The 25,167-nt window shown below is 38.8% G+C and overlaps 1 protein-coding gene and 2 non-coding genes across 3 annotated transcripts; 1 reads left to right on the top strand and 2 right to left on the bottom strand.

The window, feature by feature from the left end:
* Positions 1–5,912: 5,912 nt before the first annotated feature.
* Positions 5,913–6,019, bottom strand: LOC148790437 (small nucleolar RNA R71). Its single transcript, XR_016079079.1, has one exon. It is a non-coding gene; the product is annotated as a small nucleolar RNA R71 (small nucleolar RNA).
* A 10,723-nt stretch (positions 6,020–16,742) lies between these two features.
* Positions 16,743–18,644, bottom strand: LOC148790436 (uncharacterized). Its single transcript, XM_088892292.1, has one exon. It carries the CDS (start codon positions 18,642–18,644, stop codon positions 16,743–16,745), a length of 1,902 nt encoding a protein of 633 aa, XP_088748418.1.
* A 481-nt stretch (positions 18,645–19,125) lies between these two features.
* Positions 19,126–19,232, top strand: LOC148790435 (small nucleolar RNA R71). The gene has a single exon (XR_016078965.1). It is a non-coding gene; the product is annotated as a small nucleolar RNA R71 (small nucleolar RNA).
* The last annotated feature ends 5,935 nt before the right edge of the window (positions 19,233–25,167 follow it).

The following is a 25,167-nucleotide window of genomic DNA, read 5'->3' as shown; positions in this document are numbered from 1 at the left end:
GAGATAAAGAGATAGGATTAGAATTAGGATAGGACTTTCTATTTCTTGTAAAGATCAACTTCAAGAGAAAGTAGGAGACCACCCCCTCCCCTTTAATCTATATAAAGGAGGGGGCGGACCAGCTTTAGGTCACTTGATCACTGAATCATTCAATCATTCAACTTCTGATTTGAATCAAGGAGCAAGGAGCAATCAGTCAAGAAGGGTTCAAGAAAGGTTCAAGAATTCAAGAAACTTCAAGAAGAGGAGATCTCAGCACCATGGGCGAATTCAAGAGTTCTTTCTTCCCCTTTCTTTGTTTTAATTCTTCTATTATGAACTGATTTGTTTCTTGCTAGGGCTGTGGAAAGCCTAACCATGTTAATGAATATATTTTTATCTTCTTGATTTATCCAAGATTGTGATTTCCATATAGTCTATGAATTATTGTGCTTAATGCAATTAAGAGCTTGGCCACCTCTTAATTGATTTGGGTTATGTGAATGAATTGAGAGAGGAATTCACATAATTGACAGAATAATTCATAGTGTGAATTGAATGGTATATAGAGATATATATACATGATTCATCTGAATTTAATGGTTTTCTTGGACTTAATGCACTTCCATCTTGAGAGCTCTACTCGAGAGATCGAAGGGTTACCTAATAGGCGTAGGTTTAGTATATCTCGAGAGAGAATATTAAATAAATTTGTGAAAATCTCAGGTTATGGGAATAACAATTAGTCTTGGATAATTGGACCCATCAATATTCATTACATTGGTTAGGTGGACCAAAAGTCCTATCGATTTCATCATTGCATATTCGGTTAATAATCACCTTTGTTTCCATTTTCTCTTTGTTCCAGTTTTTATTTTCAGTAGTTCTTGTTTCCTTAAATCTAAATTTCGACTGTCCAAATAATTAGGGAAGACTGTGATTCTAATACTTATTTTGTTAAATCCCCGTGGGAACGATATTATTATACTACTTGATAACTAGTGCACTTGCTAGAGTTATATATTTATAGCTATCACTATGTTGTACATCCTTCTCTAGAAACTAACATAGCCGATACTACGTCGGCTGATATCCCCAAAAAAAGAATACGTGATACCGTTAATCCCACGTGCCTGTGGCATTACCGACTTGGCCATATCGGTGTTGACCGTATCACAAGGCTGGTAAAGAATGGTCCTTTGGATTTTCTAACTGTAGAAGATCTTCCCACTTGTGAGCCTTGCCTTCAGGGTAAGATGACAAAACGGCAAGCCTGAAAAATGTACAGGCACGCTTGACCTTATACATAGTGATGAATGTGGTCCTCTGAGTGTTAGGACTCGTAACCAGCACGTGTATTTCATTACATTTACCGATGACAATTCTCGGTATGGTTACGTGTACCTAATGAGACATAAGTCCAAATCCTTTGAAAACTTCAAAGAGTTCAGACAAGAGGTCGAGAAACAGTTAGGGAGAGAAATTAAGGCCCTTCGATCAGATCGAGGAGGCAAATATCTCTTTGACGAATTCAGGGACTACTTAAAGGTCCATGGGATAGTATCACAGTTAGTTCCTCCTGCTACACCACAGTTTAACGGTGTTTAAGAGAGGAGGAATAGGACCTTATTGGATATGATCCGGTCACTTCTTGTACACTCAGAGTTACCCACATCCTTTTGGGGATACGCATTAGAGACTGCACTATACGTGCTGAATCGGGTTCCAATCAAATCGGTTTCTGAACACTCCATACGAACTTTGGACTGGAAAGAAACCAAGTGTCAGACACTTGAAGATTTGGGGTTGTCTTACGCACGTTAAAAGAACGAGTGAGGACAACTTGGAATCCAAGACCAGCCACTACCTATTCATAGGCTACCCAAAAGGCTCTGTAGGTTACCTGTTCTATGACTCAAGTGAGCAGAAGGTGTTCTGCAGCCGAAATGCACAGTTCTTGGAGATTGATCATATCCTGGACTCACACCGTCAGAAAATAGTACCTGATGAGGAGAGCTCAGGGTCAGTGGGAGGTGCGCCATAGGTTCCAGGTATTGACCAACCTAGAAGATCTACCCGGGTGTCCAGGTCACCAGTTCGTTTTGGCTATGACCAAGATAGTTACCTGGTGGAAGCCTTGACTAGTGAGGAGGATCCTGTGACTTATGCGGAAGCTATGTTGGACATAGATTCCTTGAAGTGGGTAGATGCCATGAGAGCTGAGATGGACTCAATGGAGACCAATGGAGTCTGGACTCTAGTAGATCTGCCCCCCGGGGTAAAAACAATTGGTTACAAATGGATCTATAAGAGGAAGAATGGCCCCGATGGTAAGGTTGAGACCTACAAAGCTCGTCTTGTGGCAAAAGGGTATACTCAGAAAGAAGACATCGATTATGAGGAAACCTTTTCGCCCATGGCCATGCTTAAATCCATTCGGATCCTAGTAACTATAGTAGCATACCATGGCTACAAGATTTGGCAAATGGATGTCAAAACTACATTCCTAAATGGAGATCTTACTGAAGATATCTATATGCAACAACCGCAAGGTTTCATAGCAGCATGTCAAGAAAACAAGGTATGTAAACTTAATCAATCCATATATGGACTTAATCAAGCTTCTAGGACCTGAAACATCCGATTTGACTCTACTGTCAAACAGTTTGACTTTGAGTGGAATTCAGAGAAGCCCTGTGTTTATAGAAAGACCAATGGGGATAAGGTTACAATCTTCGTTCTGTATGTAGACAATATTCTACTCATTGGGAATGATGTAAGAATGTTAACTACAGTGAAAGTATGTCTTTCATAGCAATTATCCTTGAAAGATCTTGGAGAAGCCTCTTATATCGTGGGAGTTAAACTCTATAGAGATAGATCGAAGAGGATAATAGGATTATCCCAATTTGCTTAATTAACAAAATTGTCAAGAGATATAGCATGGAGAACTCCAAGAAGGGAAATGTTCCTTTCAGGCACGGAGTTACTCTCTCCAAGAAGATGACTCCCAAGACCTCTCAGGAGATTGAGGGCATGAAAGACGTTCCCTATTGCTCAGCCATAGAGAGCCTCATGTATGCCATGTTGTGCACTCGTCCTGACATTGCTCAGGCAGTGAGTATGGTAAGCAGATTCCAGGCCAACCCAGGGTAGGAGAACTGGACTGCTGTGAAAAATATACTTAAGTACCTTCGAAGGATGAAAGAGTTGTCTAGTATTCGATGGTAGCTCACTACAGATCCAGGGGTATACTGATGCCGACTTCCATTCGGATCCAGATGATAGAAAGTCTACATCTAGGTATGTTTTCACGATAGGATTGTGTGTTGTTTGTTGAAAAAGCAGCAAACAGGGGTCCACGGTAGACTCCACAACCGAAGCCAAATACAATGTCGCAAGTGAAGCTACCAAGGAAGCCGTGTGGATGAAAACGTTTGTTTATGAATTGGGAGTAGTTCCATCCAGCACATCACCCATCCCATTATTGTGTGACAACAATGCAGTGATTGCTTAGGCTAAGGAGCCACAAGCCCAATCGAAGTCGAAGCACATCGAGAGGAAGTACCACGTACTGCGGGAGATTGTTGGTAGAGGGGATGTCCTAATTCAGAGGGTAGCATCAGCGGAGAATGTAGCAGATGCATTGACTAAGCCACTGACACAGAAAAGTGTTTGAGAAACACATGGAAAGTATGGGACTCTGGCTTATACCAGATTGGACCTAAGTGCAAGTGGGAGCTGTCAGACAGTTGTATGCCCTTAGCTCCAATCAGATTGATGTACTTATGGCATTTATTGTAAATGAATAAAGTGCATATTTGATTCATGTTCTTGTGGTATGTGATGAGAGTGGAATTTATCATATTTTTATCCCCAAATATTATGTCTTTTATAACAAATTAGCATCTAATTGGACTCATATTTCTGTTCAGGGCATGAAAGAAGTCATTAAGAGCAAAGAAAGACAAATCGGATGATTTTTCACAATTTCGACATTGTTCAATAATCCGGCCTTAACTCGCGTATCTGAACTCCGAATGAGCTGATTCAAGATCCACTGGAAAGATAAGAGAAAAATCCACAACTTTCATGTTTTTGGCTTTCGCAGATTCGGCCTTCATCGAAGTCAAATCTGGGCCCAAAGTCAGGGAAAATTCGTAGGAAGGCTCAATCCGCAGCTGAATCCCAACTTGCAGAAAAGCCTGACTGAAGCCCAATTCGCAGAAGAGGTCTAATACGAATCCAAGAACAAAAAACTGAGAAGAGTCCTTCCAGATCTAAATTCTTGATGTAATCTTAGAAAGATAAAGGGATTGAGTTCATTAGATAAAAAGATAATATTAGAATTAGGATAGGACTTTCTATTCTTGTAAAGATCAATTTCAAGAAGAAGTAGGAGACCACCCTCTCCCCTTTAAGCTATATAAAGGAGGGGGCGGACCAGCTTTAGGCATCACACAATCACTCAATCTTGGGGATTGAATCAAGAAGCAATGAGCAATCAGTCAAGAAAGGAGCAAGAATTCAAGAAGAAGGTGGTAGCAAGAGGAGGAGATCTCAGCATCATGGGCAATTCCAAGAGTTCTTTCTTTCCCTCTGTTTGCTTTAATTCTTCTATCATGAACTGATTTGTTTCTTACTAGGGCTGAGGAAAGCCTAATCATGTTAATGAATATATTTTTATCTTTATGATTTATCCAAGATTGTGAATTTCATATAGTCTATGAATTATTGTGCTTAATGCAATTAAGAGCTTGGCCACCTCTTAATTGATTTGAGTTATGTGAATGAATCAAGAGAGAAATTCACATAATTGATTGAATAATTCATAGTGCGAATTGAATGGTATATAGAGATATATAAATGATTCATCTGAATTTTATGGTCTTCTTGGACTTAATGCACTCCCATCTTGAGAGTTCTACTCGAGAGATTGAAGGGCTACCTGATGGGCGTAGGTTTAGTATATCTCGAGAGAGAATATTAAATAAATCTGGAAAGACCTCAGCTTATGGGAATGACAAATAATCTTGGTTAATCGAACCCATCAAATAACCTTCGCTTTTATTTTCTTATGCTAATTTTTATTCTCAATAGTCCTTGCTCAATTCTGAATTTCGGTTGTCCAGATAATTAGGGAAGATTGTGGTTCTAATACTTATTTTGTTAAATCCCCGTGGGAACGATATTTTATACTACTTGATAACTAGTGCACTTGCTAGGGTTATATATTTATAGCTATCAAGTTTTTGGCGCCGTTGCTGGGGATTTAATCCTAAAATAATATTAGAACTTGTTAACCTTGATTAATTTGGACCTTTTATTTCTGTTTTTATTTTCTTTTTATTTCTGTAATTATTTTTATTTTTTATTTTTTTGAATTCTTGTTGGTTCAGATTTACTAGTGCATGACATGCACTAGACAGGAAGGACTAGCTAAATTCGATCCTGAGATTGAGAGGACCCTTCGCTTGTTGCAAATGGCCAACAAAGGAAAAGCAAGAGAGGAGGTTGTTATTTGCAAACCAGCCATAGAGATTGAAGGAGAGATGGCAGAAGGAAATTGCACTCTCTTGGACTATTCTTGTCCAAACATTGATGGGGCGACAACCAGCATTTGCAAGCCCACCATTCATGCCAAAAATTTTGAAATCAAGCCTGTAATAATTCAAATGATCCAAACAAGCATTCAGTTTAGTGGGTTACCAAGTGATGACCCTAATGCACACATTGTTAACTTCTTAGAAATATGTGACACGTTTAACCATAATGGAGTTAGTGATGATGGTATTAGGCTTAGATTATTTCCTTTTTCATTGCATGATAGAGCTAATGATTGGCTTAACTCACTCCCTGTAGGAAGTATCACCACTTGGAATGATCTAACCCAGAAATTTTTGGCTAAATATTTCCCACCCTCCAAAACAGCAAAGTTAATTAATGATATTTCTACTTTTGCAAAATTTGAGAGGGAATCCTTGTATGAAGCATGTGAACGATTCAAGGAGATGCTTAGGAAGTGTCCTCACCATGGGATACCAACTTGGTGATAGATTCAGACTTTTTACAATGGTATTAACCCCTCTAATCGATTTATTATTGATGCAGCCGCAGGTGGTACGATCATGAGGAAAACACCAGAGGAAGCTTATGACCTAATAGAGGAGATGGTATCAAACAACTACCAGTGGAGCAATGATCGAACCAATCAGAGGGGAGTACACCATATCTATTCCCTTGCAGCCATATCTGCACAACTTGCTAATCTGAATAAGAAGTTTGATGCTTTTAATATTGCAGTCATTAATACACTATCTAGCATCTCATGCGATTTATGTGGTCAAATAGGACATACTAATTCTGATTGTCAATTAAATAGTCCTTTTATTTCCCTTGAGAATGCTAATTTTATCTCTCATGCTGGTAGGTCAAACTTCAACCCATACTCCAATACATGCAACCCAGGGTGGAGGAATCACCCGAACTTCTCATGGAATAACAATCAGCAAAAGGCACCCATGGGTTTTCAACCACAGCCGCCCCCATAAAAAAAAAAAGAACAATCTGGAGGAAATGATCTCTAAGTTCATTAATGCCACTGAAGCAAGGTTCCAAAGTCAAGAAACATCGATTAAAAACTTAGAGGTTCAAGTGGGGCAGATTGTAAGCATGTTGTCAGAAAGGAAAGAGGGAAGGCTACCCAGCAACACAGAAAAGAATCCTAGAGAGCATGTGAACGCCATAGCCTTAAGAAGTGGGAAGACAATCGGCGAAGCTCAAGAAGACAACAAGGAAGCTGAATCGACCAATCTGCAAAAAGAGAATGAGGGAAGCACCCCTAAACTGAATTTACATGAATTTAAACTTCCTATCCCCTACCCTGGAAGAATTTTGAAGGAAAACTTGGATAGACAATTTGAGAAACTTTTAGAAGTTTTCAAAAAAATACATATTAACCTCCCCCTTCTTGATGCCGAAATATGCCAAATTCCTGAAGGAGGTGATGTCGAAACAAAGGAAATGGGAGGATGGTGAGATGGTGAAGTTAAAAGAAAAATGCACAGCCATTCTTCAAAATAAGCTACCCCCAAAACTGAAGGATCCAAGGAGTTTCTCTATACCTTGCACCATAGGGAATGCTGAATTCGATAAAGCCTTATGTGATCTTGGTGCTAGTATAAATTTAATGCCCTACTCTATTTTTAAGAGACTTGGATTACATGAACTAACATCTACCACCATCACCCTACAACTGGCTGGTCGAAGCATTAAATACCCTAGGGGAATAGTGGAAGATGTCCTAGTTAAAGTAGGGAATTTCATCATCCCTACTGATTTCATTGTGTTGGATATGGAGGAAGATAGGACAATGCTGTTGATTCTAGGAAGACCTTTTCTTGCTACTAGTGATGCTTTAATTGATGTGCAAAAATGTCTACTTACCCTTAGAATCAATGGTGAAGAAGTGGTGTTCAATGTATTTAAAACCATGGAACATCCCAACACAATTGAACATGAAATTTATGCAATCGATAGCATTGATGTTGGTGCCGAAGTAGACACATCTAAATCAGAAGACACGCTGAAAGTTGCACATAACAATAATCCTAATCAATTGCAACAAGCAAAGCAGAAGTTTGTATTGAAATCAGAATTGCGAAATTTGACTTCTGAGCCAGATTCTTTTGAAATTACAATTCATAATGCATCTTTACCTCCATCTCACACAAAACCCCTCCCATCTATTGTGCAGGTCCGTATTCTAGGTTTAAACCCACCTATGAAGGATGAAAGGGGGAAACATCGGAAGTTAAAAACCAAGTGGGGTGGACCCTTTAAAGTGGCTAAGATATTCCCTCATGGAGCGATTGAAATACATAATAATGATGGGAGTACATTCAAGGTAAATGAACAGCGGTTGAAGCATTACATTGAAGGAGAACAACCCATCCACCATGGGTCTGTTCTCTCCTTGAAACCGCCATGAAGGAAAGGTGAAAGTCAAGCTCATGACTTAAAACGAGCACCCATTTAGTTTAGTTGTTTTTTTGTTCAGTTTTTTTTTTCTCTTATGAGTGTTTTTTTCGTATCTCACATCTGCAGGATCTCAACGAGGCATTCAGGAAAGTCCCCTTAAATCTCTCTCTCCTTGTTCTTGTTATGCATATTCCATACATTGAGGACAATGTATATCTTAAGTGTGGGGGAGGATTAAGGGGTTGGAAAACTTTTTCGGACTCTAGCATGCTTTAATCATCACATTTTAACCTTTCCTTTTGAAATTTCTGCTCCTTAGAGACTTGTTTTTGAATGATTGCAAACCACCTTGAATCATGTGCTTAGGTAGGATAGACAAGAAAGGATGTAGGCAAATCTAGCTGAAATTTTTGGCTATGGAAGGTATCTTAGTAGTTTGAATGATCAATTGGCAAGATGCAATACAGATTTGACCCTTGTGAGCATTTGGTTTCTAATGGACAAACATTGTTTGATTATCCTAGAACTTGTTTTGTTAGGCATGTTGAGATCACGATAATGAGTTCTTGTATTGGAATGTGTTATCTTTAAAAAAAAAAAAAAAAAAAAACACTCGTGTGAGATGGAGCATAAAATGCACTCCCACCGAGAGAAAAAAAAAAAGCTAGTGTGAGATGGAGAATAAAATGCACTCACACTAAAAGAATAAGAAAAGGGTGAGATGGAGCATAAAATGCACTCATCCCTAGTCCCAAACCCGCATTCACCTTTTGATGCATTGGACTCATGATAAGTGGTGGAGATGTGATACATAAGCAAGTTTATGGTAATAACATTCCTTGTTTCGTTCTAAAAAATTGTGAGAGGGTATTTTTGAATCTTGCTGCATGTGATTATGAAAACAATGAGGGCTTACTCTAGCCCTAAATCATTCATGCGAAGAGACTGCAGGAGATTGGTGGTAGAAGGGACGTCCTGATTCAAAAGGTAGTGTCAATGGATAATGTAGCAGACCCATTGACTAAGCCATTGACACAGAAAGTGTTTGAGAAGCACGTGGAAAGTATGGGACTCCGGCTTATACCAGATTGGATCTAAGTGCAAGTGGGAGTTGTTAGACAGTTACATGCCCTTAGCTCCAATCAGAATGATGTACATTATGAATAGATTGTAAGTGAATAAAGTACATATTTGATTCATGTTCTTGTGGTGTGTTTCTGTGTAATACCCACAAATTGGTCACTTATGAGACTCGTGTTAGTTCAGAATGTTCACAGCAGCTGGATAAGTCTGGGGAGATTTATCCTACCAAGGCTGACACTGGTGTGCTGCCAAATGTTGGGGTGGCCTGTCTCAACTGCTAGGGTGAGACCCAAGGCACATGCAGTGTAGGATTAATTGAATCTTTGAACCGAACCAGATTTCCAGTATTTCCCCGGACCTTGCAGATTGATGGGCAAAACTGGAAAGTTACACCTGACCCCTAGACTCGATTGTGATACTGCATTAGGTGTCAGATTGGGCTATCTTTGATATGCCAATCAGTGAGATCCTTAGCGGGGGTCAAAACCAGGTTATGTTGGGATAGTCCTAGAATTCATCTGAGTGGGTGATCATAGTGACAGGATCAGCCCCTTTGTCGGACAATGGTAATGATTGGGGATGCTCTCTCTGATGGAAAATAAGACTGCTGGCAGCCGATTTCAATCGTTGAGATTTGTTTTGCAAAATACATTTTATATGAGATATAAAAGTATATATATTATGGTTTCTAAACGTTTGCAAAAGGTTTTAATTCCCAGGATCCATGTGAGAAAAGGGTGCAACATTGTTCCTTGCAGCCGAGGGAGAGGTCCTCTCTTGTCGGGCAAGGTTTGATCATTATGGGCTGAGAGGTTAAGTGTAAGACCATTGAGGGTAATACCTGATGGGCTAATCTTGCATTTGCCCACAGTTCCTGGGTGTTACAAGGTGAATTGGCCCAGGGACCACTTAGGGTAAGTGTTGGGCCCATAGAGCCCATTTGATGGGCTTCAGGGGGTGCATTGTCCCTAACAGTGTATTTGGCCAGGCCTTGTAACAAAGGCTGGGCTGAACCTATGTGGCTGATGTGTAGATCAATGTTTGGGTCCCACGCCATACAAGGAAGCCCAACTGGGCAGCAGTTTGGAAGGCTAAGTGAGCACATATCCTTATTGGGCCTAAAGCCCATTTCGAACTGGGCTTATTTGATCAGTTGAATAAGGGGTGAATTCTGAGATTAGATTAGCAGATAGGATAGGGTCTTACCCTATCCACTCAGAGAGTCTAAATCTGAATACAGATTCAGATCTGGAAACCTCCTAATGGGATTAGGAGAGGGCTGATCTAATCTGCATATAAGATAAGGGTTTTACCCTTATCACTTAAAGGGAATTCTGATCCAAATATGATTTGGATCAGCAACTCCTAATGGGATTATGAGATGATCCCTTTAAGATTATAAAAGGAGGACGGGGCGGCAGCCTTTAGTAGACATTCGCATTCTCTTTAGAGCTAAAATCACAGAAAAAGAATTCAGCACCTCTGCGAAAATTATTTTTTGCTGCCTCCTTTCTACCGCCACCATATTTGCCAGTTTGATCTCTTATTCTAAGTGGGAGTGATCTAGATTGGATCTTGATATCAGTGTTTTGTAAAAGGACTGATTGGAAGTAGTGCTCACGTGTCATCCAGTTGATTCTTGCGAAGGATCTAGTTCTTTTGAAGAACGCTGCTAATTCTGCTCAATCCTGCACTGCGCCATCTTTAGTGGAAGCAGTCTTTGGTTCCTTCCTTGGGCGTGAACACCTCCAATGGGAGATACTATTTCTCCATATCAAATATATCCCTCTCCTAGTATTTTTGTTCAGATCTGGTTGGGTTCTTGGTTCAAGATTGATCCTTGAAAAATATGATTTTTCTAAATTAGAGAATACGATTCCCAATAGGATGGAGAGAAATTTTTGAAATTTGCCCATTCTATTCCGCAAGATTCGGGCGTCCATACGATGGTCTCTCATACCTTCAAGTGGTGCTTAAGAAAGCTGGACTCACCGTGGTCACTAATGATTAAGGTGAAGTAATCCCTACCCAGCTTACCATGGGATGGTGTGTGCATCGACTTTAGGAAACTCAATGCAATAACGAAAAAAGACCACTTCCCTTTGCCCTTCATTGACCAAATTCTGGAAAAATTTGCTGGGCAAAAATATATCTACTTTTTAGATGGGTATTATATAACCAAGTAGCCATTTACCCCAAAGACCAAGAGAAAACTACTTTTACCTGCCCTTATGGAACATACGCCTTCCAACGAATGTCGTTTGGATTATGTAATGCACCAGCAACCTTTCAGAGGTGTATGATGGCAATTTTTTCGGAAATGGTGGGTGATTTCCTAGAAATTTTTAGGGATGATTTCTCTATCTTTGGGGATTCCTTCGAAACATGTTTTGAACACTTGTGAAAAGTTCTTCAATGATGTATCGAGACAAACTTGGTCCTCAATTGAGAGAAGAGCCATTTTATGGTCAAAGAAGGCATTGTTTTAGGTCACGTAGTTTCTGAATGGGGTATTGAGGTGGATAAAGCAAAAATTGACATAATCTCTAAACTTCCACCCCCCACTTCTATCTAGCAAATCCATTCTTTTCTTGGACATGCCAGTTTCTATCGATGATTTATTAAGGACTTCTCCTAAATCTCCAGGCCATTATGCAACCTTCTAGCAAAAGATGTTCCATTCTATTTTGATGAAGCACGTCTTAAGGATTTCGAGTACCGGAAAGAGACACTGACCAAGGCCCCAATTCTACAACCTCCCGACAGGTCATTGCCATTTGAAATCATGTGTGATGCCTCCGACTATGCCACCAGAGTTGTTTTGGACCAAAGGGTGAATAAATGTCCTATGGTAATCTATTATGCAAGTCGTACTGATAGCTATAAATATATAACCCTAGCAAGTCCACTAGTTATCAAGTAGTATAATAATATCGTTCCCACGGGGATTTAACAAAATAAGTATTAGAATCACAGTTTTCCCTAATTATTTGGACAATCGAAATTTAGGATTGATCAAGAACTACTAAAAATAAAATTGGAACAAAGAAAATATAAACAAGGGTGATCACTAATCCAATATGCAAATGATGAATATTGATGGGTCCAATTATCCAAGACTAATTGTTATTCCCATAAGCTGAGATTTTCACAAATTTATTTAATATTCTCTCTCGAGATATACTAAACCTATGCCCATTAGGTAACTTCGATCTCTCGAGTAGAGCTCTCAAGATGGAAGTGCATTAAGTCCAAGAAAACCATTAAATTCAGATGAATCATGTATATATATCCCTATATACCATTCAATTCACACTATGAATTATTCTGTCAATTATGTGAATTCCTCTCTTAATTCATTCACATAACACAAATCAATTCAGAGGTGGTCAACCTCTTAATTGCATTAAGCACAATAATTCATAGATTATATGGAAATCACAATCTTGGATGAATCAAGAAGATAAAAATATATTCACTAACATGGTTAGGCTTTCCATAGCCCTAGCAAGAAACAAATCAGTTCATGATGGAAGAATTAAAACAAACAAAGGGGAAGAAAGAACTCTTGAATTCGCCCACGGTGCTGAGATCTCCTCTTCTTGAAGTTTCTTGAATTCTTGAACCTTTCTTGAACCCTTCTTGACTGATTGCTCATTGCTTCTTGATTCAAATCAGAAGTTGAATGATTGAATGATTCAGTGATCAAGTGATTCCTAAAGCTGGTTCGCCCCCTCCTTTATATAGATTAAAGGGGAGGGGGTGGTCTCCTACTTTCTCTTGAATTTGATCTTTACAAAAAATAGAAAGTCCTATCCTAATTCTAATCTTATCTCTTTATCTCTTGAACTCAATCCTTTTATCACTCTAAGATTACATCAAGAATTTAAATCTTAAAGGATTCTTCTTAGTTTCTTGTTCTTGGATTCGTTATAGACCTCCTCTGCGAATTGGGCTTCAGCCAGGCTTTTCTGCGAGTTGGGCTTCAGCTGCGGATTGGGCCTTCCTACGAAATTGCCCCGACTTCAGGCCTGTATTTGAATTCGATTTAGGTCGAACCTGCGAAAGCCCAAAAAATGAAAGTTGTATCTTTTTCTCTTGTCTTTCCAGTGGATCTTGAATCAACCAATTTGGAGTTCAGAGACGTGAGTTAGGCCCAGATCACTGAACGATGTTGAAACTGTGAAAAATCATCCGATTTGTCTTTCTTTGCTCTTGATGCCTTCTTTCCTACCCTAGACCAAAATACAAGAGATTTGAGTCCAATTAGATGCTAATTTAGTATAAAAGACAGAATAATTGGGGATAAAAATATGATAAATTCTACTCTCATCAAATCCCCCACACTTAAACTCTTGCCCATCCTCGGGCAAGACAAAACTCAAAACAAAATTAAAACAAGAACAAACTAACTAAAAGATTTGTTTTGGATTTCTCTCAACAGGGTATTTGTCCTCTTGCAAGCCTTGATTAGTATCCATGCTTCTTCCCTTCATCCACTTTTTTTCCTTTTTAACTTGTCCAAGAATAATCTTAAATCGCCAATCCTCATGTCCCCAAGTGAGATCGACAATCAAGGGAAGCAGGCATCTCTTTGCATGAATAATTTAAGGATAGAGTAAGCCCTCTTTGTTTTCATAATCACATGTGGCAAGATTAAAAAATTCCCTCTCATGATTCTTCAGAACGAAACAAGGAATGCTATTACCCTAAGCTTGCTTATGTATCACATCTCCACCACTTATCATGAGTGCAATGCATCAAAAGGTGAATTAGGGTTTGGGATCTATGGATGAGTGCATTTTATGTTCCATCTCACCCTTTTATTCTTTTAGTGTGAGTGCATTTTATGCTCCATCTCACACTAACTCTTTTTTCTCTTAGTGTGAGTGCATTTTATGCTCCATCTCATGGATGAGTGCATTTTTTTTTTGGATAACACGTTCCAATACATGAACTCATTATCGTGGTCTCAACATGCCAAACAAGACAAGTTCTAGAATAATCAACCCCTGTTTGTCCGTTAGAAACCAAATGCTCACAAGGGTTAACTCTGTATTGCATCTTGCCCATTGATCATTCAAACTACTGAGATGTCTTCCCTAGCCAGAAATTTCAGCTAGATTTGCCTGCATCCTTTCTTGTCTATCCTCCCTAAGCACATGATTCAAGGTGATTTGCAATCATTCAAAAACAAGTCTCTAAGGAGCAGAAATTTCAAAAGGAAAGGTAAAAAGTGATGATCAAAGCAGGCTAGAGTTCGAAAAAAATTTTATCAACCCCTTACTCCTCCCCCACACTTGAGATATACATTGTCCTCAATGTATGGAATATGCATGACAAGAACAAGGAGAGAGATTTAAGAGGACTTCCCTGAATGCCTCGTTGAGATCCTACAGATGTGAGATACGAAGAAGAGAAAAACAAACTCATAAGAAAAAAAACTGAACAAACAAGTAACTAAACTTAATGGGTTGCCTCCCACAAGCGCTCTTTTTAAGTCGTGAGCTTGACCTTCACCTTTCTTTCATGGCGGTTTCAAGGAGAGAATGGACCCATGGTGGATGGGTTGCTCTCATTATGTAGTTCGATTGCTCCATACGGGAATACCTCAGCCACCACAAAAGGTCCGCTCCATCTGGTTTTCAATTTCCCAGGAAATAGCTTTAGGCGAGAATTAAAGAGCAGCATCTTATCCCCTTCCTTGAATTCCTTCCCAGTAATTCGAGAATCATGCCATGCCTTGGTTTTTTCTTTGTAGGTGCGGGCATTCTCGTAAGCGTGATTCCTCTATTCATCTAACTCGTTGAGCTGAAGTTTCCTTGCCTCACCTGCATTGCTTAATTCAAAATTCAGAAATTTGGTAGCCCAATAAGCTTTATGTTCCAACTCAACGGGTAGATGGCATGCTTTGCCAAAATCTAGTTGGTAGGGCGACATACCAATTGGGGTTTTAAATGCAGTATAGTAAGCCCAAAGTGCATCATCTAACTTTAAGGACCAATCTCTCCTGGATGTGGTAACCGTTTTTTCTAAAATCTGCTTTAATTCCCTATTAGAAACCTCTACTTGGCCGCTGGTCTGAGGGTGGTAAGGGGTTGCAATTCGGTGTGTAACACCATACTTATTTAATAGTTGTTCAAATTGCCTATTGCAAAAGTGCTTTCCCCCATCACTTATGATGGCTCGAAGTGTTCCAAAACGAGTAAATATGAATTTTTTCATGAATTTAATGACAACTCGAGCATCATTAATAGTCCACAGCCACAAGTATATAAGAATTATTAACAGACTTTGGAAAAGGTCCCATGAAATCGATGCCCCACACATCAAATATTTTGCAGACAAGTATGTTGTTCAAGGGCATCTCATTTCTTCGGGAGATATTACCTGTCCTTTGGCAATGATCGCAAGCACTTACATATTTGAATACATCCCTGAAGAGTGATGGCCAATACAAACCGCTTTGAAGAATTTTTGAAGCAGTTCTTGATGCTCCATGGTGACCTCCGGCTTCTTTGCATTGGCAGAATTGTATGACACTTTGCACCTCCTCCTCAGGAATACATCTCCTTATCAAGCCATCCCTGCAGATTTTGTACAAGTAGGGTTCATCCCACAAGTAATATTTCACATCAGAGAAAAATTTCTTTCTCTGTTGATATGTCAAGTGAAGAGGCATCACATTCCCTGCCAAGAAATTAGCCAAATCAGCAAACCAAGGTTCATTTTTATCATTAATCGCATAGAGTTGCTCATCTGGGAATTCATCATGTAAGGCTGAATTATCAATACTTTCAACATACTTTTCATCTAGCCTTGATAAATGGTCAGCCACTGTGTTTTCACTACCCTTTTTGTCCTTAATTTCTAAATCAAATTCTTGCAGCAGCAAGATCCATCGTAGCAGCCTAGGTTTTGCATCTTTCTTAACAAGCAGATATCTCAAGATAGCAAGGTCAGTGAATATGATAACTTTAGATAAGAGCAGATAGGATCTGAATTTTTCAATAGCAAATACTACTGTAAGTAATTCCTTTTCGGTAGTGGAATAATTTTTTTGTGCTTCATTCACGATCCTACTTGCATAGTAAATGGTATGGAATTTCTTATCTTTTCTTTGCCCTAAAACTGTGCCTAAGGTATCATTGCTTGCATCACAGATTATTTCGAAGGGTAGTTCCCACTCAGGGGCTGATACAATCGGCGCTTGAACCAATTTCTCTTTAAGAATGTTGAATGCATGCAAACAATCATCATTGAAATCAAAAGGCACATCCTTAACTAGCAGATTTGTTAGGGGCCTGGCGATTTTAGAGAAATCTTTGATGAACCGCCTATAAAAACCAGCATGCCCGAGAAAGCCCCTAACATCTTTTATTGAATGTGGTGGAGGTAATTTTTCAATCAGTTCTATTTTAGCTTTATCAACCTCAATGCCCCGAGAGGACACCTTATGCCCTAGAACGATTCCTTCTCTAACCATGAAATGGCATTTTTCCCAATTTAAAACAAGGTTAGATTTCTCACACCTTTGGAGTACCTTTTCCAAATTAATCAAGCATTCATCAAATGATGATCCATAAATAGAGAAATCATCCATGAAGACTTCCATGAAGTCATCGATGAAGTCACCAAATAATGACATCATACACCGTTGGAAAGTGGCAGGGGCATTGCACAGTCCAAAAGGCATTCTCCTAAAGGCAAAGGTCCCGTAAGGGAAAGTAAAAGTGGTTTTTTCCTGATCTACCAGTGCAATGGGTACTTGAAGGTACCCGGAGTAGCCGTCCAGGAAGCAATAATATTCGTCCTGCAAGTCTCTCTATCATCTGATCAATAAATGGCAGTGAAAAGTGATCTTTCCTGGTGGCCTCATTTAATTTTCGATAGTCTATGCACACCCTCCAGCCAGTTATTGTTCTTGTGGGAGTTGATTCATTATTTTCATTTATGATTACAGTCATCTCACCTTTCTTTGGTACGACTTGAATGGGACTTACCCATGATGAATCTGAAATTGGATAAATAATACCTGCTTTGAGCCATTTCAGAATTTCTGCCTTTACCACCTGTTGCATTTTTGGACTCAGCCTCCTTTGTGGTTGTGCCTTGGGACTGCAGCCTTTCTCCATCAGAATTTTGTGTGTGCATACCAACGGGCTGATTCCTTTTATGTCTGCAATGCTCCATCCTATGGCCGATATGTGTTGCTTGAGTACCCTCACAAGCTTTTCCTCTTGGAGGCCTGTCAAATCAGAAGAGATGATTACAGGTAAGGTGGAACTGTCTCCCAAAAACATATATTTTAAATGAAAAGGTAAGGGTTTGAGTTCCAAAGCTGGAGGTGCTTTGATGGAGGGTAATAGTTGTTTAGAGGGGATCGGCCCATCTAATGGTAGAAACTTCCCTTTTCTTGGCTTGCATTCTTCTTGGCCGGCCTCAAAATAGTTTATTACCTCCTCTACTTCGTCCTCCACTACCTGCATGTTATTACTAGAATTAATGAGACAGTTTGCAAGGGGGTCATCTATCTTTGATTTATTAATTTCTGCTACCATCACATCAATGGAGTCGATTACATAAATTTCATGTTCTTTAGTGTTGGGATACTTCAGGGTTTGAAAAACATTAAATATCATTTCTTCTCCATTAATCCTAAGAGTAAGTTGACCCTTTTGTACATCAATTAAAGCATTACCGGTTGCAAGAAAGGGTCTCCCTAGAATTAATGGCATCAATCTATCCTCCTCCATATCCAACACAATAGAATCAACAAGGATGATGAAATTCCCTACTTTAACTAGGACATCTTCCACTATTCCCCTAGGGTATTTGATGCTTCGATCAGCCAGTTGTAGGGTAATGGTGGTAGATGTTAGTTCATGTAATCCAAGTCTCTTAAAAATAGAGTAAGGCATTAAATTTATACTAGCAGCAAGATCACATAAGGCTTTATCGAATTCAGCATTTCCTATGGTGCAAGGTATAGAGAAACTCCCTGGATCCTTCAATTTTGGTGGTAGCTTATTTTGAAGAATGGCTGAACATTCTTCGTTTAATTTTACCATCTCGCAATCCTCCCATTTTCTTTTGTTGGACATCACCTCCTTTAGGAATTTTGCATACTTGGGCATTTGCGATAACACATCAAGAAGAGGAAGGTTAATGTGAATCTTTTTAAATACTTCCAAAAGTTTTTCAAATTGTTTATCTAATTTGGCCTTCAAAACTCTTCTTGGGTAGGGAATAGGGAGTTGGATTTCATGTAAATTTAGTTTAGGGGTACTTCCCTCATTCTCCTTTTTCAGATTGGCCGATTCAGCTTCTTTGTCGTCTTCTTGGGTTTCACCGATTGTCTTCCCGCTTCTTAAGGTTATGGCATTCACATGTTCTCTGGGATTTTTTTCTGTGTTGCTGTGCAGCCCTCCTTCTTTCCTCTCTGATAACATGCTCACAACCTGCCCCATTTGAACTTCTAAGTTCTTAATTGTTGTTTCATGGCTTTGGAATTTTGCTTCAGCAGTGTTGATGAACTTAGAAATCATCTCCTCCAAATTGCTCTTTTTCTCTTGTGGGGGCGGTTGTGGTTGGAATCCCATGGGTGCCTTTTGATGATTGTTGCTCCAAGAGAAGTTGGGATGACTCCTCCACCCTGGGTTGTATGTATTTGAATATGGGTTGTAATTTGTCCTGCCAACATGAGAGATAAAATTAGCATTCTCATGGGAAACAAAAGGACTATTTAATTGACAATCAGAATTGGCATGTCCTATTTGTCCACATAAATCGCATGAGATGCTAGATGTTGTATTAATGGCTACAATACTAAAATTATCCAGTCTTTTATTTAAATTGGCTATTTGCACAGATAAGGATGCAATGGAATCAATGTGGTGTACTCCCCTCTAATTGGTTCGATCATTGCTCCACTGGTAGCTGTTTGATGCCATCTCTTCTACTAAGTCATATGCTTCCTCTGGAGTTTTCCTCATGATTGTACCACCTGTGGCTGCATCAATAATGGATCTATTAGAGGGGGTAATACCATTATAAAAGGTTTGTATTTGTCGCCAAATTGGTATCCCATGGTGAGGACACCTCCTAAGCATCTCCTTGAATTTTTCCCATGCTTCATATAGGGACTCCCTCTCAAATTGAGCAAAAGTAGTAATATCATTAATTAATTTTGCTGTTTTGGAGGGTGGAAAATATTTAGCCAAAAATTTTTGGGTTAAATCATTCCAAGTGGTGATACTTCCTGTAGGGAGTGAGTTGAGCCAATCTTTAGCTCTATCACACAATGAAAAAGGAAATAGTCTAAGCCAAATAGCATCATCACTAACTCCATTGTGTTTAAATGTATCACATATTTCAAGGAAGTTAACGATGTGTGCATTAGGGTCATCACTTGGTAACCCACTAAACTGAATACTAGTTTGGATCATTTGAATTATTGCAGGCTTTATTTCAAAATTATTGGCATGGATGGTAGGTTTGCAAATGCTGGATGTCGCCCCATCAATGTTTGGACAAGCATAATCCAAGAGGGTGCGATTTCCTTCTACCATCTCTCCTTCTAACTCTATGGCTGGTTCGTAGATGACAACCTCTTCTCTTTCTTTTCCTTTGTTGGCCCTTTGCAACAAACGAAGGGTCCTTTCAATCTCAGGATCGAATTCAGCTAATCCTTCTTGTCTAGTGCGTGTCATGCACTAGTAATTCTGAACTAACAAGAATTTGAACAAACAAATAAAAATAAAATAATAACAGAAATAAAAAGAAATAAAAGGAAAATAGAATAATAAAAAAAAACAGAAATAAAAGGTCCAAATTAATTAAGGTTAATAAATTCTAATATTATTTTATGATTAAATCCCCGGCAACGGCGCCAAAAACTTGATAGCTATAAATATATAACCCTAGCAAATGCACTAGTTATCAAGTAGTATAATAATATCGTTCCCACAGGGATTTAACAAAATAAGTATTAGAATCACAGTTTTCCCTAATTATTTGGACAATCGAAATTTAGGATTGAGCAAGAACTACTAAAAATAAAATTGGAACAAAGAAAATAAAAACAAGGGTGATCACTAATCCAATATGCAAATGATGAAATCGCTAGGACTTTTTGGTCCACCTAACCAATGTAATGAATATTGATGGGTCCAATTATCCAAGACTAATTGTTATTCCCATAAGCTGAGATTTTCACAAATTTATTTAATATTCTCTCTCGAGATATACTAAACCTACGCCCATTAGATAACCCTTCGATCTCTCGAGTAGAGCTCTCAAGAAAACCATTAAATTCAGATGAATCATGTATATATATCTCTATATACCATTCAATTCACACTATGAATTATTCTGTCAATTATGTGAATTCCTCTCTCAATTCATTCACATGACCCAAATCGATTAAGAGGTGGCCAAACTCTTAATTGCATTAAGCACAATAATTCATAGATTATATGGAAATCACAATCTTGGATGAATCAAGAAGATAAAAATATATTCACTAACATGGTTAGGCTTTCCATAGCCCTAGCAAGAAACAAATCAGATCATGATGGAAGAATTAAAACAAACAAAGGGGAAGAAAGAACTCTTGAATTCGCCCATGGTGCTGAGATCTCCTCTTCTTGAAGTTTCTTGAATTCTTGAACCTTTCTTGAACCCTTCTTGACTGATTACTCATTGCTTCTTGATTCAAATCAGAAGTTGAATAATTGAATGATTCAGTGATCAAGTGATTCCTAAAGCTGGTCCGCCCCCTCCTTTATATAGATTAAAGGGGAGGGGGTGGTCTCCTACTTTCTCTTGAAGTTGATCTTTACAAGAAATAGAAAGTCCTATCCTAATTCTAATCTTATCTCTTTATTTCTTGAACTCAATCCTTTTATCACTCTAAGATTACATAAATCTAGAAGGATTCTTCTTAGTTTCTTGTGCTTGGATTCGTAATAAACCTCCTCTGCGAATTGGGCTTCAGCCAGGCATTTCTGCGAGTTGGGCTTCAGCTGCGGATTGGGCCATCCTACGAAATTGCCTCGACTTCGGGCCCATATTTGACTTCGCTGTAGGCCGAATCTGTGAAATCCTAAAACATGAAAGTTGTGGCTTTTTCTCTTGTCTTTCCAGTGGATCTTGAATCAGCCAATTTGGAGTTCGGAAATGTGAGTTAGGCCCAGATCACTGAACAATGTCGAAACTGTGAAAAATCATCCGATTTGTCTTTCTTTGCTCTTGATGCCTTCTTTCCTATCCTGGACCAAAATACAAGAGATTTGAGTCTAATTAGATGCTAATTTAGTATAAAAGACAGAATAATTGGAGATAAAAATATGATAAATTCTACTCTCATCACGTACCCTCTCGAATGCCCAATTGAATTATACCACCATAGAGAAAGAACTGTTAGCTATTGTATTTGCTTTGGAAAAATTCTGGCCTTACCTATTAGGCACTAAGGTTGTTGTATATTCTGATCACTCATTCCTAAGACATTTGTTGTCAAAGAAAGAGGCCAAACCCAGGCTCATCAAATGGATCCTTCAATTGCAAGAATTTGACCTTGAGATTCGGGACAAAAAGGGGTCCGAAAATGTGGTAGCTGACCATCTATCCCGAATTCAAATTGAAAAAAGCGAATCTGTCCATGAGTATTACTTCCTAGATGAGCACCTCTTAGCTGTCTCTCGTAATGCTCCCCCATGGTATGCTCATATTGTCAATTACTTAGCAGTAGGTAAAATTCCCAAGGGGTGGTCTAAGAATGAGAAGGACAGATTCTTTTCTCAACTCAAATACTACTTCTGGGAAGATCCCAAGCTATTTTGTATCTGTTCAGATCAAGTGATTCGACGTTGTGTCCCCAAGTCTAAACTCCAAAACATTCTCAACTTTTGTCACACTCTCGCTTGTGGGGGGGCACTTTTCAAGAAAGAAAACTGCAGCCAAGGTTCTGCAGAGTGGTTTTTACTGACTAAGTTTATTTAAGGATGCCCATATCTTTAGCCAAAATTTCCTAAGATGCCAATCTATCGGGAATATGTCACGTAGAGACATGATGCCACTTAACCCTATTCTAGCTGTAGAAATCTTTGATGTGTGGGGTATTGATTTCATGGGACCATTCTCGCCATCATCTGGTCATGAATACATCTTGGTGGCCATTGATTATGTATCAAAATGGATTAAGGTGGTGGCAACTCGAATCAATGATCACAAAATCGTCATGAAATTTGTTCAAAAGAATATTTTCTCTAGGTTTGGGTGTTTATGGGCAATCATCAGTGATGGGGGGTCGCACTTTACTAATGCGCAATTTCGTTCTTTGCTCCGCAAATACGGAATCACCCATGAGATAGCGACCCCCTACCATCCCCAAACAAATGGTCAAGTGGAAGTGTCCAATAGGAAATTAAAAGTATTCTACAAAAGTCCATTAGGCCCGACTGAAAAGATTGGTCCGACAAACTGGATGACGCACTTTAGGCTTATCGGACTGCCTATAGAATTCCCATTGGAATGTCTCCTTATAGGCTAGTTTTTGGTAAAGCATTTCACCTTCTTGTCGAATTAAAACATCGGGCTTATTGGACCATCAAAAAGTTCAATCTAGATTTAAGGCAAGCCGGATCCCACCGAGCCCTACAATTAAGTGAACTAGAGGAATTGCGCAATGAGGCCTACAAAAGCTCACACATTTATAAAGCCAAAACAAAAGCCTTCCATGATAAAAACATTTCAAGAAAAACTTTTGAATCGAATCAAAAGGTCTGGCTTTTTAATTCTAGGCTGTATTTGTTCCCTGGTAAATTAAGGTCTAGGTGGGATGGGCCATTTATTGTGGAAAAAGTATTTTCATATGGTGCAGTTAAAATTGTTAATCCAAAGAATGGAAGCACATTCAAAGTCAATGGTCAAAGACTTAAACCATATGAGGAAGGAGTCTCTAAGAGCGGAAAGACTAAGAAGATAGGCTTAAGTGATCCAGAGAGAATGGTGTCTGGCTGAAGATGTTAAACTTAGTGCTGGTTGGGAGGCAACCCAATGTAGTTTTCAATTGTTTTTGCTTTTAGGATTAGAGATTTTTTGTTTCTTTTCTTGATTCAAGACCAGTTGGCAGACCTTGAACCCCTTGGGAAAACCCTCTTGATTGTTCCCTTTGGCCCAAGTCCCTTTGCAACATTCTAGTCATGCCATTAGAGACAGTGGCACTTAAATTGGGGGTGAGGAAAGAGAGAGAAAATTGAAAAAAAATAATAATAATAAGAGCTAAGCCTTTAGAAATGCAAAACTAAAAATTTTACTGAGACATTTTTAAGTTTTTCCATTCAACAATAGAGTTTTCTGTAGATTTTGGGAAGCTGGTGAGAATTCCAGCTACGAGAGGGGGTGTTTCTGTGAAAACTGAGCACAGGAGGATGCCTCCCATCTTCTAAACCTAGATAGGCGCCTTTCCTATGAAATAACTCTCTCATTGAAACCCTAGGCACCTCCCCCTCATCTTTTTCTCTCTTGGCCGCCCCCAGCTCTACAAATCCCCACCCATCACTGCAACCTCTCTCTAATCTCAACCATCCAAGCCTTATCAGCCCCTCATACCCTTAGATCTCTCCCTATACAGCACCCTATCCTTACATCTCACTCCTTAAACCTCAACTAATCACCTTAGGGTGCCACATCACACCAACCAATCACATTTCTCCAACTCTAGGTGCCCAAATCTTCTCCCTCCATTCCGGGCGCCCAAATCTCAACCCTACAAAATATTGGGTGCCCTCTCCTTCTCTTCTCAGCCTTAGGATCATCTTAGAACAATCCTATCCTTCCATTCTCAACCCTAGGGTGCCCATACATCTACAAAAACCGAGCTGCTGCCCCTCTCTTTCTCACTAATCGCAAACCTATCCTTCATTCTCTTTAAAAAGGACTCAAGGGGTCTTGAGAAAGGGTCGGATTCTAACCCCAGGTAAGACAGAAGGCTGTTCTGGAGAAGTTCAAGGGTAGAGGAAGAGGAGAATGCCCAGGCAAGAGGAGGGGTTTTTGCTTGCAGTTCGCCTAGCCACTACTGCCACCTCTGGATCTGGATCCCAACTAGTTTCCCATAGTCTTAGATTTACTTTTTACGCCTGTTTTTACATTCCGTTCTTTAATTTCCAATTTTTATTTTATTTCTGCAATTTATTTTTATCAAATTTAATTTGTGTCTTCCTTTCTGCAGATCTGAAATTTGGCCAGGTAAGACGGAAGGCCCAACTCGAGGAGTTTGAGGGTCAGGATAGATCCGGAGACTGCTACCTCTGACTGAGTTACAGATTTTTTATTTAGTTTTTTATTTCTGTTATTTATTTATTTTTCAGCAATTTTTACTTTCAGCATTGTTAGAATTTTATTTTAATGGATTCCAGTTCAATTATTTAAATTTTGTGTTTCTACAATCTCAAATCTTGTTATTTTTTTTCGGATTGAAGTACGTAACAATTTTTCCCTCGCTTCCCTATGGATACGACCCCTTTCTCACCACTAACTATGTTTTGTAGTTATTTTGAGAATCAAAAAATTTATAAATATTGAAACTGCTGTTCTAGAGTGGTTAACAACACACTTCCTGACACACCAGACATCATAGAGCGAAATGATTTTTTTTGTTATATTTTTTGTTGGTTTTTGGACTATCCATTATGGATCTATGATATAAAAGTGACAGTTGTATATATAAACATTTTATGATAAATTTGTTTTATATGAAAATGGTTTATTTGGTTAAATTTCATAATTATTTGATTTTTTAAATAAATATATAATATGCATTTGATTTAAAGGGCATGATGAAATTAATATTTATTGATACAGATTCATTTACCATTATAAAATAAGCAACATCTTTTTTGTTGCTTCATTTTATTATTTTTTAGCATGCACGTATGAATTTGTTTAGACATTTAGTGGTGCTTGTAAATTCCACTAAATTCTAAATGAATATAATGGTTAAGACTTTTTAGTGGCAATTATAAATGCCATTATATAGATAAATGTTTTCTAACATTTAAAAATGCCACTATATAAAAAAAATGCTATTATGGTAACCTTATTGTGGAACTTATAATTGCC

This window comes from Nelumbo nucifera, chromosome 7 (assembly GCF_055504915.1).
Source record: "Nelumbo nucifera cultivar China Antique chromosome 7, China Antique-T2T, whole genome shotgun sequence".
Classification (NCBI taxonomy): Eukaryota; Viridiplantae; Streptophyta; class Magnoliopsida; order Proteales; family Nelumbonaceae; genus Nelumbo; species Nelumbo nucifera.
The sequence above is the reverse complement of the archived record's forward strand: the minus strand, read 5'-3'. Positions and strand labels throughout refer to the sequence as shown.